This window comes from Myotis davidii, unplaced genomic scaffold (genome assembly GCF_000327345.1).
Source record: "Myotis davidii unplaced genomic scaffold, ASM32734v1 scaffold271, whole genome shotgun sequence".
Taxonomy (NCBI): domain Eukaryota; kingdom Metazoa; phylum Chordata; class Mammalia; order Chiroptera; family Vespertilionidae; genus Myotis; species Myotis davidii.
In genome coordinates, this window is record NW_006284839.1 from 257,378 (window position 1) to 275,123 (window position 17,746).

General features: G+C 45.1%; 1 protein-coding gene across 1 annotated transcript in view; it reads right to left on the bottom strand.

Moving 5' to 3' along the window:
- Positions 1-17,746, bottom strand: part of PLCE1 (phospholipase C epsilon 1) — a 253,712-nt gene that overhangs the window by 75,759 nt on the left and 160,207 nt on the right. The window contains exons 4-6 of the mRNA XM_006755081.2: positions 6,321-6,466; positions 2,596-2,854; positions 604-812 (exon numbers count right to left, since the gene is read on the bottom strand). Of these exons, the coding sequence (XP_006755144.1) occupies positions 604-812; positions 2,596-2,854; positions 6,321-6,466 (614 nt within the window). The remainder of the gene's footprint in view (positions 1-603; positions 813-2,595; positions 2,855-6,320; positions 6,467-17,746) is intronic.

Genomic DNA, 17,746 nt, shown 5'->3' on the forward strand with positions numbered 1-17,746 from the left:
TGCTCCCAATCAACCCCGGCCCCCAACCCCCAACCCCAACGGGGGTGGGTCCTACCGGCCAATCTCCTGTGGCCCTTTCCCCTAGCTGGCCGGCCCTGATTGGGTCCTGATAGGGGTATGGCCAGCCGGCCAACCTCCCGCCATCTCCACCCCCAAAAGGCCTAGCCCAGATCAGCCCTGATTGGGGCCGGGCACTGGGCCTCTAGTATAGTAATAAAGATGTTTTAGAAAAAAAAAAGAATATTCTTGCCCAGCACGTATGGCTCAGTGGTTTAGCGTTGACCTATGAACTAAGAGGTAACAGTTTGATTCCTAGTCAGGGCACATGCATGGGTTGCAGGCTCGATCCCCAGTGTGGAGTGTGCAGGAGGCAGCTGATCAATGATTCTCTCTCACCACTGATATTTCTAACTCTCCTCCCTTCCTCTCTGAAATCAATAAAAATATATTAAAAACATCCTAATTCAGAATTGGTAATGATGGGAGAGAAAGAAGCATTGCTTACTGATAAAGGTAGGTTTTTTTAGGCATCTACCTGAAACCAAACCGAAGTAGGAAGAAGGAGCAATGAGCACCCTCCTTCCCATTAAAATGCAAACTCACTGGCAGCGAGGAGCTTTGTCCTTCAGGGAGTTTTTCCGAGAGCCGCTCCCCTCACTGGGGCTGTCCTCGTCCTCCGCCTCCAGACTGCGGCTGCAGCTCCTGATGATCTGAAAGATGCTGTTGACGGTGGACTCTTTTTCCGAATTCTTCAAGCCATTTTGTCCCACGCGTTGTAAAAAATTATCTTGTCCACTGTAGTCGGCTACAAACTATGGAAAAATATACCAAGAGATGGTTATTGCGATGTCATACAGTACATCTAAATAACCTACGTGACTAGAGAAATGAAATCATAATAGTCATAAATAATGGTATTTGTGCCTATTTTATTGGGAAAAAACAAGAACCTCCAGGAAACACATTTTTTCCCCTTTCACCACATGAACTATCAAAACTTACTCTTGTTTTCACTAAGACAACTTTAGTCCCTCTAGGAACTAACACTGCACTTGGGATTGAAAACACAAAAAGCAATATTATTCCAAGGTTCCCTAGAGAGAAGATTAGCCACTTCACTGCGGAAGGGCAGGGAGAATTGAGAACCATGAAAACGTATAAAGTACTCTGAAACCAGGTAAAATCACCGAGCAAGGTGGCATTTGCTTTACTTCCCATGTGTCCTAAGGTGACACAGGCTTCCTGGGCGTGTTCGCACTCTTGTCCTCTGTGTCTTGATGGGAAGTTTCTCCCACCCCCTGCTGCAGTGGGGCCTTGAGATGTGGCGTTCCCTCCTTCTGAAGCACGAGGGAGCTGGTGTGGGTGCGGCTGGGGGACTTGCTTTCAGGGTCCTCCTTCATTTCTTATACTTTCATTCCCCTTAAATAAGCCGAGAGATGGAGCCGGCTGAGTTGCCTGTAACCATCAGGGGCTGTCAGGTCTCCCTGATACCAGGAGACGCCTTTGTGACCAGGTGACATAGAAGAGGCTGGCGTTTTAGAAGAGTCTTCCCACTGCCACCGAGAGGGAGTGCATGTGCGTGCATGTGCGTGCGTGCGTGCGTGTGTGTGTGTGTGTGTGTGTGTGTGTGTGTGTGTAAGATCAGTGGGTACTGCCCCATGGTGAGAATGACCCTTCCAGGTGTGTCCCACAACTGAATCGAGTTCCAGGACTCCTCAAAATTCTCCATCAAGTTATCCTCCTGTTTAGTCTCTCCTTTCATTTCTCCACCTAAAATAGGGAGGTTTCTTACCTTCGCCCAGTTTCTTAGTGTCCCTCCTCTCCAGTGCCCAATGCCCCAAGGCAAAGCTCACATGGTCCGCTCCTCTCTGGGAGTCAGAAACAGGAAGCAATGGGCCTGGGACAAGTGAGGCAGCCATGGCCAGCAGCCTGGAGCCCATCTTCAGATGAGGCACCAGCTTTTCCATTGTCCCCCTCCTCACCCAAAGAAAGAGAGGAAGGCACTGCTGACTTGCCCACATTCTTACTTCTGCCGATTTGGAAAAGTTAATACTCTCACCTGACTTCCTTTATCCTCTGCATTCAGACATCCCCAACCAATGAGACAGAAGAAAACCCCATCAACCTTAAGAAAAAAATCAGAAAGCAATGCCCATTTCCATTGGTACCTTCACATTGTCCCATTAAAGCTAACTTAACCAGCCCTGGCTGGGTTGGCTCAGTGGATAGAGCATTGGCCTGTGGACTGAAGGGTCCCAGGTTCGATTCCAGTCAGGGGCACATGCCCAGGGTTGTGGGCTTGATCCCCGGAAGCGGGTGTGCAGGAGGCAGTGGATCCATGATTCTCTCTCCACATGGATGTTTTTCTCCCTCTCCCTCTCCCTTCCCTTCTGAAATCAATTTAAAAAAAAAAGCTAACTTAACTATCCTCAGCCCCAAACAGTGCCGGTTGGTGTTCTGTTCTCTGTGATCTGCACAGCAGTAACAACAGACCCCTGGGGTCACGGAGGCATCCCTCCTCACTGCAGTGAGTGACAGCCAGGGACAGCAGTGAGGCCCCGGATCGCGGATCGCGAGGACTGCGAAAGGCCTCACCTCTAGCGTTTCCTCCTGGGCATTGTATCTGGGGCAGAGCTTCACGAGGCCGGAGGCGCCGTCCAGCACTTCGCAGAGCTCCTTCAGAAACACCCCGCAGAACGGGACCACCCTGCAGCCCGGGATGTGCAGAGCCCGCGTCACCACCTTCCTGTACTCGCAGGAGGATTCGTGCTGAGCCATGGCATCCTTCAGACTCCTCATGGTCTCCAGGTCAGACTGGTCCATGAACTGCCACATTTTTAAAACTTTTCTTGACCTATTTGCAAGTAAATGACAACTTTTTTTCAACGGAAGGAGAAAGAATACAGTTTACAGTACATAGCCTAAATTCTATATAGATTCATTCTTTTTCTCTCTGTTTTGATATTTATTTAGGATCCATATCTCTATCTACTCCCCAAATGATGTCTAATATTACTTTTATAAATTGAAACACAAAATGAGACAGGACCGATACAAACGAAAACCCATGTGGAAGGCGTCAGTTTGGAAGGTGGGCACTGAAGTTAGGCGGGAGCTTTCCTAGCAGCGATGCCCAGAGGGAAACCTCTGGGGAACAGTGTTCACACCAGTACTGATGGAGGGTTGCCTGCAGGAAACGTGTCATCCACTCCTCTTGATCCTTTCAATGTGACCCCTGGATTCGACAGTCCCTCAGCCCTGCACGCGAGGCCTGCTTCAGCCTCTGCTTTTACTGACTCCAGCTTTGACATCAAGCCACTGGCCCATCCTGAGGGACATCACCTTGAAGTATTATTTGCATAAAAGGATGTTACATGGGACTTTCTATTTTAAAATTGCTGCTAAAGAGAGGTTCCAGGTTGTCACTAAAACTGCTCTGCACCCCAGTGGTCTCGTACCCACCACCAGCCATGACTGCATCTGGTTGGCCGGGTAGGGAATACTATCAGTGTTATGAGGAAAGGGGACTTCACCTGAAGTTTGGGGGCTTCAAGTGGACTCTTTGGAGAGGTGGACCTGTGTCCTGGGTAGTTTGTGGATCACACAGACTGGTGTGTGACTCTTGCCTGGGAAAGTCTGACACGAGAAGCTGCCATGTGAGGGAGAAGGTTCCAGTGGGTGTGTCATGCGTTTGCAAAGTCTGAGAGTGTTTCCTGTGAGTCCGGAGTGGACACTGTGCCAGGCAGTTGGCCCTGCACTATCTTAAAAGGTTCGCCTGCCAAATGAGGTGACTCTAGAGGAACGTCTGGGAGGGCAGGGCCTCCGGAGCTGGACCCTGGGGACTGAGGGTGCATTGCCTCTTGCCAGGCAATGGTGCCATGGGAGGTGGAGGATGTTAGGGGCATAACTAGAAAACCCCCCCAAATCACCCCATACAGCTCTCTCTATGGGAACACTGAAGCCAGACTACAGCTGTTCCGGTCCAGTAAGACTCCTCCTTCCTCTACCCTGCTTCCTTCTCTGTTCTCCTGTCCACCTTTCCTGCAGGACCCTGAGGTGGAAGGAGGGAGAGAAAAGATACCATTCCTTTTCATCCTATTGCAGCTTCCTGAGACTGGTTGGGCTGCAAAATGTGGGAAAAGGGCAAAGCTTTAAATTAACTGAGAGGCTGCAATTTTTATTTATATTAAACTGGGTTTAAAATTCATTATGTAATATATAAAGTATTTGAAAGAATAAAGAAATATAATGTGACAAAACACCCATGTACCAACTTCTTGGTTTAAAAAACAAAACATTGGGGGGGGGGGCGGAAATGGACACATATGTAATACCCTTTGTAATAACAAATTAAAAAAAAACAAAACATTAATAATATGGTTGAGTCCTGGCCAATATTGCTAAGTGGTTAGAGCGTCAGCCTGAAATCTGAAGGGTCATAGGTTCGATTCTAGTCAAGGGCACATATGTGGGTTGCAGGTTCCCCACCCCAGTCAGAGCAAGTGTGGGAGGCAACCAATTGCTGTGGGTCTCTCACATCGATGTTTCTCTCTCTCTCTCTCTCTCTCTCTCCTCTCCACCTTTCCCCTCCCACTCTCTCTAAAATCAATGCAAAAAATATCCTCCAGCGAGGATTAACAACAACAACAGTACGGTTGAGGCCCCAGTGGATTCCTCCATTGAGGACATGCTCCCCCCTCTCCCCCACCAAAGGGGACCACAGCTGTGACTGCAGTGATCTCATTCCCTAACAGGTCTTTTACTTCCACAACATGTGTATAGGTCATTAAGCAGTTTGCAGAATTGTCTGTTTTGTAAACTGCATATAAATGGTGTCACACTGTACACTCTTAGACAACCTGCTTTTTTTGCAGGGATTCATTCACTCATGAGCATAGGTGAAGGAGACAGCCCATTAACCACTCCCGTGGCTGGGAAAGTGACAGGCTCGCCCACGGTGTAATCCAAGCCAAGGGAGGGCCAGCCAGCAGGTTTGAAACACAGTGAGGTCAGGAAAATAAAAGTTTTTCCGATTTCACCCCATTAAGTCCAGCTAGTCCTACAACTGGTTTCTTATAGGCTGGTGAAAATCTATTTTTTGGGCATGAAAAGGAGGTACAAATAAACAAAGTGAATAAATGAATGAGACATGGTTCTCATTACTTGATCATCCTTTCCGTAACAGAGTAGTCAAACCTCAGCAAAGGTCAATGTTTTTTGTTGTTGTTGTTAGATTGAGAATTGACACTACTTTAAAACTTTTATTTTTATTTTTTTGATTATAAGAGCAGTGGTTCTCAACCTTCTGGCCCTTTAAATACAGTTCCTCATGTTGTGACCCAACCATAAAATTATTTTCGTTGCTACTTCATAACTGTAATGTTGCTACTGTTATGAATCGTAATGTAAATATTTGATATGCAGGATGGTCTTAGGCGACCCCTATGAAAGGGTCATTCGACCGCAAAGGGGTTGTGACCCACAGGTTGAGAACTACTGTACTAGAGGCTCATTGTAGAAAATCTGGAAAATACCAAAAATATAGGAAATCCACCCGAAGATCTACCAGCCACATACAACATTAGGTATCTTTCCTTCTAGTATTTATTCTAGTTGTGTCTGCCTGGTATAAATATTTTATAAACTTTGATGTATAAATATTGCGGAGGTTATTACATATAGCTTTGTTCCCACATATTTTTGTGTATTATATGTTACTTATTTTCCAATGATATTAAAAAGTTGTCATAAACATTAATTTTGGTGGCTAAATAACATTCTAGTGTATGGATGTATCCTATTAGTTCCTTCATTTTTTTCTTGTTCATTTGGGTTATTTTAAACTGACACCATGACTGGAATAAGTATTGTTATATGTAAATCTTTGTATTTCTAATTGTTTCCTTAAAATAGCTGAGAATTTAGTTTGAGGAAGCAAAATGTACAATTAGAAAACCAAAATCATTTAACAATAAGGCTGCTCTCTCTTTCCATCCAATTGCTTAAAGAAAACTTTAGTTATCTTGATACAGTTCAATTACTTATAATCTAAATATTTTCAAGTCTGAAGGCATGAACACTAGCTCTAACTCTACCATCATTCTATCTTAAGAACATCTAGCAACTTATCTCTTGTATCTGACATAAAAGAACAAAGAAATCCCTCAAGATCAGTGGGTACCTGATGGAATGATTTGTATTGATTGCCACTACCGACGGCCTGTGTTGGGTACATGTGGTTACCAGGGCAGTTAATTCAGTGCCATTCAGCTCATAAGAGGAAACTGTGCCCAGACAGCCGTATTCCCCACTGCGCATACCTGAGGCCAGCCAAGAACTCCATGACGGTGTTGTAGTTGCCCATGTTCCAGCAGCATTTGGCCACATGCACCAAATATGAGAAGACTTCCCGCTTCTCCTCCATGGAGCCGGCTGTGAGGATCAGCCACGTCACCCAGGAGCTCACCTGGAAAGTGCAGAGAGGGGCACTGACTGAAACTATGTCCTGGAAGCTTGACAAATATATATATATTTTTTCACAAAAAAACTGTTTTTCTAATACGCTTAGTATTAGGTAATGAAGGATCCAGCCAAGGGACTAAGGTGACACTGTCGCTGGCTCTCCGTCACGGTTTTGCAATGGGAAAGTCATGTAACCTCTCGTAGTCTTTATCTTCATTTTAAAAATCAGTAGGCTGGCCCTGGCTGATGTTCTCAGTGGTTAGAGCACCGTCCTGCATACGGAAGGGTCTCAAGTTGGATTCCCGGTCAAGGTCATGTACCTGGGTTGCAGGTTTTAACCCCAGTCCGGACAGGCGCAGGAGGCAACTGGTTGATGTGTTTCTCTCACATTGATGTCTCTATTTCTTTCTCCCCTCCGCTCCACTCTCTCTAAAAATCAATGGAGAAAATATCCTCGGGTGATGATGAACAAAAAAATAAAAATAAATAAAAGGAGGCTGAAAGGCAATTCATAAAATCCCTCTTGATCTATACAATCCCATGAAACTATACAAAAATAAGGCCAAAGGATAATGATTTAAATATATTTGACCAATGGACAGCAAGATTAAATGCAATCAGTGAACTTAGCCCATCCATGAAAGATACTTATCAGTAGTAAAATACATAATATCAAGTGAAAAACTACATTTTTGAGCTATCTTCTACAAATGCATTATCTATTATGCTCCCCAAAGGACTAAGCAAAATTGAGAAGAACAAATACTTAACGTAGCACTTACGATGTACCAGGAATTGTGCTAAGCACTTTACATAACTCATTTATCTCTCACAACAATCCTAAGAGTCAGGGACTACTATTATCCTCACTTTATAGAAGAGAAAACTGAGAGACAGAGGCCTAAGAGACTTGCCCAAGGTCCCCAACCAAAAGGTGGCAAATCCTGAATTTGAACTTAGGTGTGTGCCCCAGAGGTGACACTAATTACCCATTTACTAAATGCCTAATGTGTATACGCAAACGCTAATGTTCTCTAGCTCTGGGCTTACATTTATTTTAATGTGATTTGACTTTTCTACGCAGATTGGAGTATGACATTTAAGAATAACCGAGTACTAAGACCCTCTTTACGATATGCAGCCTCACAATCCTCTGCTTAATCTCTAAGATTATTTTTCTGCTACTTATACTTTGGTGCTTGGACACTAGCATTCACTTAAGTTGCTTTCTTCATCTTGGCTAATGTCTGGGCTTATAAGCTCAGTTTTTAACAAACAGAAGCTCTGATCTTAACTCCACATGGACCATTAGTTGCACTTGGTTCAAAAATAGTGTTGAAACCTGGGGGAGGGGGGCGCGGGCGGGGGAGGCACTTGCTTCCCTGGCCTGAGTGAGAGTGAGAGTGAGGTGTGAACAGAGTTGATGGTGACTCATGACAACGGCAGGAAGAAGAGTTCTGTATGCACTCCTATAAAATGAGAGGAATGTATGCACTGCCATAAAGTGATAGGAATGAATGGCATTTATTGCTGGCAGCCACAACAGAGGGCAGTCCAACCCCATTTTCCAGGTCAGGAATCTATGGCTCATGGGAGAAGTGACTTTCTGAGATCACAATTCTTGTTGATGTCAAAACTAGGACTCCCAGTCGGGTGATCTTTCATCTGATGAAGGGTGACAGTTTCCACGTGGCATTGGTTAGGTCCATCTAAGCCCTCAGTAAGAGGCAGAACTGGAAAAAAAGAAGATATCGAGAAGAGTGCCACAAAAAAAAAATGGTTAAAGAACAAAATAGACCAGAAGAGATTGATGCTGAACACCCTTTTCTCCCTACTCAGGAACATGTAGAGAAATAATAGCAACATGGAGCTGCAGTGATAAAACAGCATCACACTCTGGTAGCAGCCAGGAACACTGCAGTGATACCTGCCTCCTCCCGGCCCAGCCCAGGGGACTCTGAGCATGCTCCTCTGCTCTCTACCTGTCTGGACTTCGCTGGGTCTTCATGCAACATCAGGAGAGATTAGGCATCAAAACCCCTAGGATGAGCTCTGGTCCTGATCACCCTGCAAGGACTTCTGAGTCTCCTGGGGAAAAGATAACCATTTATTCCAATCTCTCAGGGCTGCTTGGAGCACAAGGGATCTCACTCTGGGATTTGCAGAGCCAACCCCTTCCTTGTAGCTAAATAAGCCCTTGCTCACTATTTCCAAGCCTTGTCCCTTCACCTGGTTACCCAATTAAAAGTCACCTTTGTGAAACCCTGGCTCTCCAGAGCACGAAATTATTTTGCGGATAGAGACTGAGTATCTTTGGTGCTTCTGTCCAGTTCTTCCTGTAACATGATTTGTGTCCGATAAGCCCTATCCTGCTGTGGGAATTCCCCAGAAAACACTTAGAATCATAAGATCATTGACTCTTTGAGCTAGAAATTCAAACCTGTCACCTTACAAATAAAAATGAAATCGTAGAAGTTAAAATGGTTCCTCAAGGACATCCAATGGATTAGTTTTTGAGGCCTTTGGCTATATCTTTCTTTAGCTTTAGCTCTGTTGTATTGTTTTTGAAATTGATGTCAAATCATGTCTCTGGAAAGTCGTGGTTCTTTCAGGCTATTCTGGTGATTCATTAGCCCAGTAGTCTGAAAGGGTTAACTCTTCTTTCTCTGGAGAGTCCTGCTTCATGGAGCAGAGACCAGCACATGGTTTGTGCCTCAGTCCTGATCAAGCATCCAGATTTATTTCCTATCAGTCAAATGATTTTCCATATACTTTCCCACAATGCTAGGAAAAAAATAGAGATACCGTATTTCACATGGAAACCTAATTTAAACCAACTGTTCCATCTCCGAGTGTGAGTCCCTAGGGCCTGGTTGTTGAGATTATGTAAGCACTGTTATCATAAACACACACACACACACACACACACACACACACACACACACACACACACACACACCATCTGCTTACAGACTTCAGGGACAATTCTTATTGAGGCCTAATGCACTCACAACTTCACAGGCATTAACTGATGGGAATGCCATCACTGATTATAAAAAATAAACGACACAACAAGGATTTGGTGACCACTGTAAAATGTTGCCCACAGCATAAACAGTGGTTACGTTTACTAAGTGGAAAATGCGATGTGTTGCCAATGCAGAGTAATTTCCAGGACATAAATCACACAGGAAGACACACAAGTCGCCCACGTATAAAGTACTACAACTCAAGCATAGGGAGCATCTCTGAGTGGAAAGGTGTTAAATGTGGCAAATTATTTGGCCTCATTTCCATGGTCAGCACAGAACAAAGAGCAAATCTGGGCCTCTGCCCAATTCTGTTCGCGTTCTCCCAGAGGCTCTGAGTTCCCCTTGATGACCTTGGTCCCTTGGTACATGCCTACAACTCCTCCACAGTTGCTCCTCTCCAGATGTTTTCTTTCTTCCTACTCTTGCCTTTCGCAGTCCTCGCAGGCCCAGCCAAACCGAACAGCTTGCTTTCTCTTCTCCTATCAAAGACCTTATTGGCATCACACGAGCTTAGCTTAGAAGGAATGTTCTTGCTCCATTCAAAACGACCTCTCCTGACCTACCATGTCCTTACCTTGGCCCACCAGGCCCCTGTCCATTCTCCAACCTCACCCGGCTCTCCCCCACACCCTGCTTTTAGGAAGGTGACCAAGGACGTTTACCATCTCAGGGGTCTTGCACTGGTCCTTCCTTCCAGAAGAAGGCTTACCCTCCTACACCACCTTCCTGCCAATTTAACTAACACCTACTTATCCTTTAGGCAGAAATGTCCTTAGACCAGGGGTGGGCAAACTTTTTGACTCGAGGGCCACAATGGGTTCTTAAACTGGACCGGAGGGCCAGAACGAAAGCATGGATGGAGTGTTTGTGTGAACAATATAAATTCAAAGTAAACATCATTACATAAAAGGGTACGGTCTTTTTTTTTTTTAGTTTTATTCATTTCAAACGGGCCGTAGTTTGCCCATGGCTGCCTTAGACCCTGCAGTCAGAATCCCTGCCCTGAGCAGTACACTGGCTGAGGTAGCTGTGTCCCTTTCCATAGAATGAGAAGCCAGTGGGGTGGAGGGGACATGTCTGCCACCGTCTGTGCACCCACTTCCAGATCATGACTCCTGAATGCCCTGTGCAAAGAGCCCAAGCCCACTGCGGGCCTTTGATCTGGATCAGTCTCCTGAGGATAGATCAGACTCTAGGCCTGAAGGCTGGCCAAGGAGTAGAGGGGAGTGGCATGTGGACAGAGTTTGAACTGGAGGCCTGAGGTGCCCACACATGACACACCTGCTAGGATGGAAAGAGGTGGGCAGGCCACAGGTGGGGGCCTCTTTATACTTTTTCCTGGGTTTCTGGCTGCAGTCAGGGGCAGGGTTGCCTTCAGGAATCTGATGAAAGCACCATTTTCTCAAGGAGGCCTGCTCTGACTTCCCACCTGGGCCAGTGCCCCCATATATCCTTGACCCCAGCCTCCCTGCACAGTCAGCACCATGTTCCCCAAAAGGCAGACACCAGTGCCCACCACGTAAATGCTGAATGAGAGTAGGCAAATAAGTGGATGGGACCTTTTCCAGGAAGGCTCTTCTGATGACCTGGCCCTTCACATTCAACTTTTTCCTGTTCCTCTCTGACTTAACGTTGGACCTTGAGTCCATAGTGACGTCTGCGCTTGGATTTTCCACACTGCATGGGTCTATTTTTGCTATATTTGTGTTCCTGACTCTTTCACATAGGCCTGCTCTGTTTCCCTGACCAGACCTTATGTTCTCAAGGACAGAGACCATCTTTCCCACATGTCCACCGTGGGGATGCTCGGTGCCTCTGACCGACAGGCGGGCCACCGGAGTCCCAGGAGGCCGTGGGCAGAGAGGGTTCTCAGCTTCCAAATGGTCAGGGATTATATTTGGGAAAAGGCCCAAACACTTCCTACGGCCGTTCCAAGGTCCAGAGAGAGAAGATAAATTACTTTCTGCCAAAATGTGTCTTGAATATGCGAGCAGAAGTTTTCATAGAAAGAAGATCCTTTTAATGGGTTCAGCATCCCCCCCCCTTTTTTTGTTTTACCCAAGTCTTACTCAAGCATTATTTTTTTACCAATACTGTGAATCTCCATCTCTTAACTGTGCCTGAGACTTGGAACCAGGAAGGAGAAGCCAGGGGTGGCGGGGAGGCAGCCCAGCCCAGCATAGCGGTGGAGAACACAGGCACTCAGGTGAGTGGACTTGCGTGTAACTCCCAGGTCCACTGTCTCCTTCTGCAGGTCCCCAAGGAAGCCACCTAACCTGCTAGCCTCAATTCCCTTTTCAGTACAATTGGAACAATAATATTTATCTCATAAGATTACCGTGAGGATGAAATTGAAGATTGTATCTAAAGATCTCACCATGACGCTTTGTGTCTAGTTAAATGATTACTACTGTGAATGCTGCTGCTGCTGCTACTATTTCCACTAACATTGGTACCTGAGTTGTAGAGAGTGTAATTCCAGGAGACAGAACACAGAAATCCAGAAAAAAGTAATCTTTAGATCCCAGGTCGTAACTGCAAGGAAGGAAGAAGTCTAAGGCTGGCCCAGGAGGAATCTGTGATCGTCTTGAGTGGGGTCTGTGTCCTGAGCACAGACCTTTCCTAATAAAAGGGTGACACATATTTCCTGCTCTCTGAAGGTTCCCCTGACCCACATTAGGAATAAAATAACATTTTTTCTATTTAAATAATAAAATCCCATATGATGCACATAGACATATATAATACACACACATAATATATATGGCTAATATGCAAAGTGTCCCACTGGGAGTTTGATCACTCACTATGGTGTGCGCTGACCACCAGGGGGTGGTGCGGAACATGGCGGGTGGCCAGCAGCAGCAGGGCGCTGAGGGAGCAAGGGAAGGAGGAGGCTAGGGGGGATGGGGGAAGGGGGAGAACCTGATCGGCCCAGATCGCCGGCTAGGCCTATAGTATATATATGTTTAGGTATTTTCTAGTACCTTGTCCTACGCCAATCTCCCCCAACTGTAAGCTCCTTGATGGTAGAGGCCATGACTTAATCATGTGGGGCCTCAGAACTGAGCATGCAGCGGCCAGCACATTGCACACGCACCCTCCTTGACATGAAGTAGGTGGCAGAAGAGTCTCTTGAACTCCCTGTCTAGTTTGGCGTGGCTCCAAGAACGACTTTTTGTTTAGGAGGGACACAGAGGGGAAAAGAGAGGTACCGAAAAGTAGTTTTTGGAGAAGCCCTACTTATATCTTAGATGATACTCCTCTCCTACCCCTCAGATTGTATCACAATGGAGTACAATTGCTATTAATGTGCAAATGAAAAAAACACAAAGCCTTGATAGATATATCTGATGACCCTCCTTCCTCTAACAAACACTGAGAATCTATTATGTATCATGCCTCATCCTGGACACTAGTAAACACAACAGATGTGGTAAGCTGGAATCCAACTGGTAGGTGAAGACATTACATTAGCTTAGCCAGCAGACAAAAGCAGCCCCTTGAGTCCCCCTGGAAATGGAGCTGAAATCCAAACTGCACGGATCTTCTCTTCTCCTGGGACTTGGGACAGGATCGAAGGAGGACATGAGCAGCCCTCCCAAAGCCAGGGCTTGTGACCTAGTATGGCACCTCGCTCATCTGAGATGCTGCTACAAGGCTTAGCACTTGTATTTTTATTTTATTTTTTTTAATTATGAAGATGAGAGTCTCTTCCTCTTAAACTGTTAGTTGTCACGCCTGGCTGGTGCTATTAATATAAAACCGAGACTGGAGGCCATGAATTTGAAGATGAAGATGATAAGCTGCTGCCAACAAACTTTTCTCTTACAATGAAACTTGTGTAAAAAAATACAATAAATAAATATTAAACTTTGAAAAAAATAATAAGCATCTTCTTCTTCAAAAGGTAGTCTTTGCGGAAACAAGGCTGGCCTTTGAATTACAGTGCCAGCTTCTCTTCTGTTAGCAGAGAGGACTTCCCAAGGATTCAAACCTCAGAAAAAAGGAGGCTTCGTTTCTTCTAAAGATGTCAGAAAGGAGAGGCAGAAGGAGGTGGAAAGGGACAAGAAACATATTCAAAAAACAAGCATGTATCTATAGAAAGTCTAAGGAAAGCTGGCAGGGAGGGAAACAGGAGAGAAGGAGGAGGATCCTGAGAGGCTGTCTGAGGACATCGGGGCACATGGATATGGCCGGGGGGAGAGGAAATGCTTGGAAAATAACAGTGAGTCACAGATGGCCTCCAACAGGGCCGCTGCTCGAGGCTCCAGGAAAGTCAGGTACACCGGACTGCGGGCACTTCGATTCAGGGGGACCGAACAACAGCGTGTGACGGTGGCCATTTCAACGTCTTTCTCACTCTGTCAAAAGGATGCCATCCTTTCTGGGGAAAGAATAGAGCCTAATTCTGAATAAAAACCAACATAGCTGTACATGTAAGACAAAAATTCTAGGATGTCCAGCATAGGATAAAATGACCTGGTGTGCCCCACCAACTACCTTATTTATGAAAATAATTAAGTGCCCTGTGGTGATATCATCAAACTGGCTGAAAGCTAACTGCCCTGGTGTAGCAAAGAACTTGAGGCTGACAGCTGAGAGCATGGAAATTCAATCGGGAAGTCCAACAACTGCCTAGTGGCCTGGGTACCTCCAAGTTGTATTACTTAACACTTCATTTGTCTTGTTTGTTGACTGTCATGTTTATTCATGTGTGTCCATCCCTCTGCAGTGTTAGATTTTGAAATCTTGGCTGCCAGCAACTCGATCTACCAATTTTGAATTATTCCATATGTTTTGCATACAGTAGGTGCTACATAGATATTCCAGCAGCTGTCATTACCCCTCTCTGCTCTGAAGACCCATGTTTTGTGGTAATGTTACCCAAACTGTGTTCTGAGGACATGTTCTACCAGATGTGAAGTATTTTGTAAAAGAAGTGTCTGGGGCCATAATAGTTTGGGAAATGCTGGGATAAATTAAGATTTCTACACTGGCAAGATTTCTCAGAGCTTTTAATATGCTAACGTGCATGGTAAATTGCCAAGAAGGATCGACTAATATTCAGAGCTTTCCATACTCTTTTGACCATGTAATTTTTTCCCAAAGCCAGGGCTTGTGATCTAGTATGGCACCTTGCTCATCTAGAGGATTTGATGCATCACTTTTTTTACACAAGTTTCATTGTAAGAGAAAAGTTTGTTGGCAGCAGCTTATCATCTTCATCTTCAAATTCATGGCCTCCCGTCTCAGTTTTATATTAATAGCACCAGCCAGGCGTGACAACTAACAGTTTAAGAGGTAGAGACTCTCATCTTCATAATTAAAAAAATAAAATAAAAATACAAGTGCTAAGCCTTGTAGCAGCATCTAGAAAGACTCTGGACTATTGGCACCAGGTCTCTCCAAGCTCCTATAGCCTGGAGCAAACATAGGCAAAGACTCATCTCCACTGGCAATTCTGGACCCGTTTCGCTGCATTTGCCCAGCCTAATAACGGAGCCCTTCATCTCCAGAAACTGTATGGTGTGAGTGGACTTTGGGAGGTAGAAATAGTCAGAAATGGCAGCATATCATTTTATAACTGGTGGTGTAAATTCAGCATCAATGTATCATTGGAGGAATTCTAAAACCAAGACACAAGAACATTTTCTTATAATGAAAAATGAGGAGATTAAGGCATGTGCATAACTGTTATTTCCTAGCCAGGGCTGTTACGAGGCAAGAGCCGAGTAGACAATCTTTTAGTCATGCGATTCCACTACATAATGTGACAACTAATAAATAAGAGAACCTTAAAGACTATTTACCTTGCTTCCATAATTCTATAGATGAAGAAATCCAAGAACCAGAGAGGTTAGGTGACTTGCTCAAGGTCACTCAGCTTGTCAGTGTCAGTGCCAGGGCTAGACCCCAGGTCCCCTGACCTCAGGACATCCTATATTCACAGCCTGCTGTGCTTCTGTTATCGTGTGGAAAGGATTTGATGCATCACTTCCCCTTACGTACTCCCTCCATCTGTGGGTCCTCAGAGGCAGGTTCATGTGCGTGAACAAGTGGTGCATGCCAGGCAGGAGCTACCCTGCATGATGGCGAGGAGAGCTCGGAGCTGCAGGAATTGCTAAAGACACTAGCTCGGGCAGCCTAAGAGATGGGGCAGTGGGTTGTAGATGGGCAAACCCGAGGAACCAAAGGGAGACGAATCAGGGCAATGGAAACTGGAGTGCCTAGGACAGGGCCTGCTATCACAGCCCTCGTGGGCAGCAGACCTGCCTGCAGCTTCAGATATACTGAGGCTTGAACTTCACTCAAGAAGGGGCTCCAGCTGTGCCTTGCCGACAGGGCTATGGAAGGGGAAGGGCCCAGGAGAATGCAGATTTGGGGCAGAATTCCAGAAGGGAGGCAGGAAGGAAAATGGGCAAAAAAATAACAAAAGTTGGTACGGTTGCTATTTGTCTTCATTAGGGATAAAAGGAGACGTCAAAGGAAGAAGCAAGAAACCTCCTCTGCTTCTGTGAGGAGAGGGGGCTGGCAGGAAGAGCCCCCCTGAGAAAATTCCTGCTAGGATCTGTCCCAGGAGGGAGAGCGCGGCTGCTCATTGGTGGTGGGGACCCTGATTAACAACTCCATGGGCACAAACCAAAGGATAGAAGCTGCAGAAATTCAGAACTTGAGATGTGGGGAGGCTGAAGTGAAAAGAGATCTATTCTGGAGATGGGCCCCTATGGCCGGCAGGATGTTGGAGTGAATTTGCTGAATGGGCCGAAGTTAAAGCCTGCTCATTTTCTTCAGGACAGTCAGTTCAAGGAGTCTGTGGCTGTTGACAGTTTTTGAGGGTGTGTTTATAGTTCCTGTAAAAGTGACAGACCTGCTTGGGGTCTGGGGGGCCAGTCATTTAAAAGTTATACGGAGCTATGGCCAGAGGAGGTGAGGGCCAAACACAAGCCTTGCTTCTCCTGTAGAGAGGTGAGTTTTCAGTCTAGAGGTGCAAAGACATGTTTTGTATCTGGCTCAAGAAAGCTCTTTAGAAAAATATTTACATGCTTAGGATGTAGATGGCAGAAATGGAAAAGTAAAAACACCATTCAAGTATTTAGAAAGGGAAACATCCGAAAACCCCCCAAATGAAAGGGGGTATAGACTGGACAAATATTATTTTCTATATGCAGTGGGGGGCAGCCCGTGTTTGAAGCCAGAGGTGCTGGGTTCGAGGCTCAGCTCTAACATTCACTAACTGTGTGATACAGGGCCAATTACTTAAGCTTCTCTTCTATTCCTTCCAGTTAAAGCAGGCCTATCAGCAATACCTACTTTACAGAATTGTAGAATTCAAGGAAAGAGGCAAACATGGTTAATGTACCTATAAGCTCAATGGAAAAGTTAGCCAATTTTACTAGTATTAATGAGCGCGAATTCAATGATTTTCAGATATGGCATTTGATTTGGCTAGGCACCTACATTTAATGTGGTATTTCTTTGAACTTAGAAATTACAATTTTTAATTAATGCTTCTCTATGTTTCCCTCATTTTTTCCACTATATACCCCTCCCTTGCCTCCCTGTTCCATGGGGGACTGGAGAGCAGGATGTCTCAGACTGGTGCATAGAATAAGCCTACACTACCTCCAGACTCACTCTTTAAATTCTATATTTTATGTCCTGTGGCAGGTAATAAATTAGTAAAGAAAGATGCTTTCTATGTCCATGAGCTACTACAGATAAAGTGACAAAATAAGAGAGCAAAAGTAAATTTTGCTATGAGTTGATGAGAGTTGAGTGTATAATGTAAAACAAAGAATATCTGAAAGCCAGATATTTTTATATGGGGTTGACAAAAGTACTTCGTTTTTTATTTTCTCCTAATTTTCTAAATGCTGGAAAACACAGTAAAAAACTTGGATGTTTTAGCCTGGCTAGTGTGGCTTAGTGGTTGAATATCGACCTATGAACCAGGAGGTCACAGTTTGATTCCTGGTCAGGGCACATGCCCAGGTTGTGGACTCCATTCCCAGGAGGGGCATGCAGGAGGCAGCCGATCAATGATTCTCTCTCACCATTGATGTTTCTCTCTCTCTCCCTTTCCCTTCTTCTCTGAAACCAAGACAAATATATATTAAAATAACCCACCTTAAATGTTTCAGCAAATATTTTTCTGAAATGAAATTGGTATGCATATTTTTTTCCTTTTAACTCTAAACGAATGGCCTTCTTATCAAGTATATCTAACACCTGTAGCATATAAACTCAGG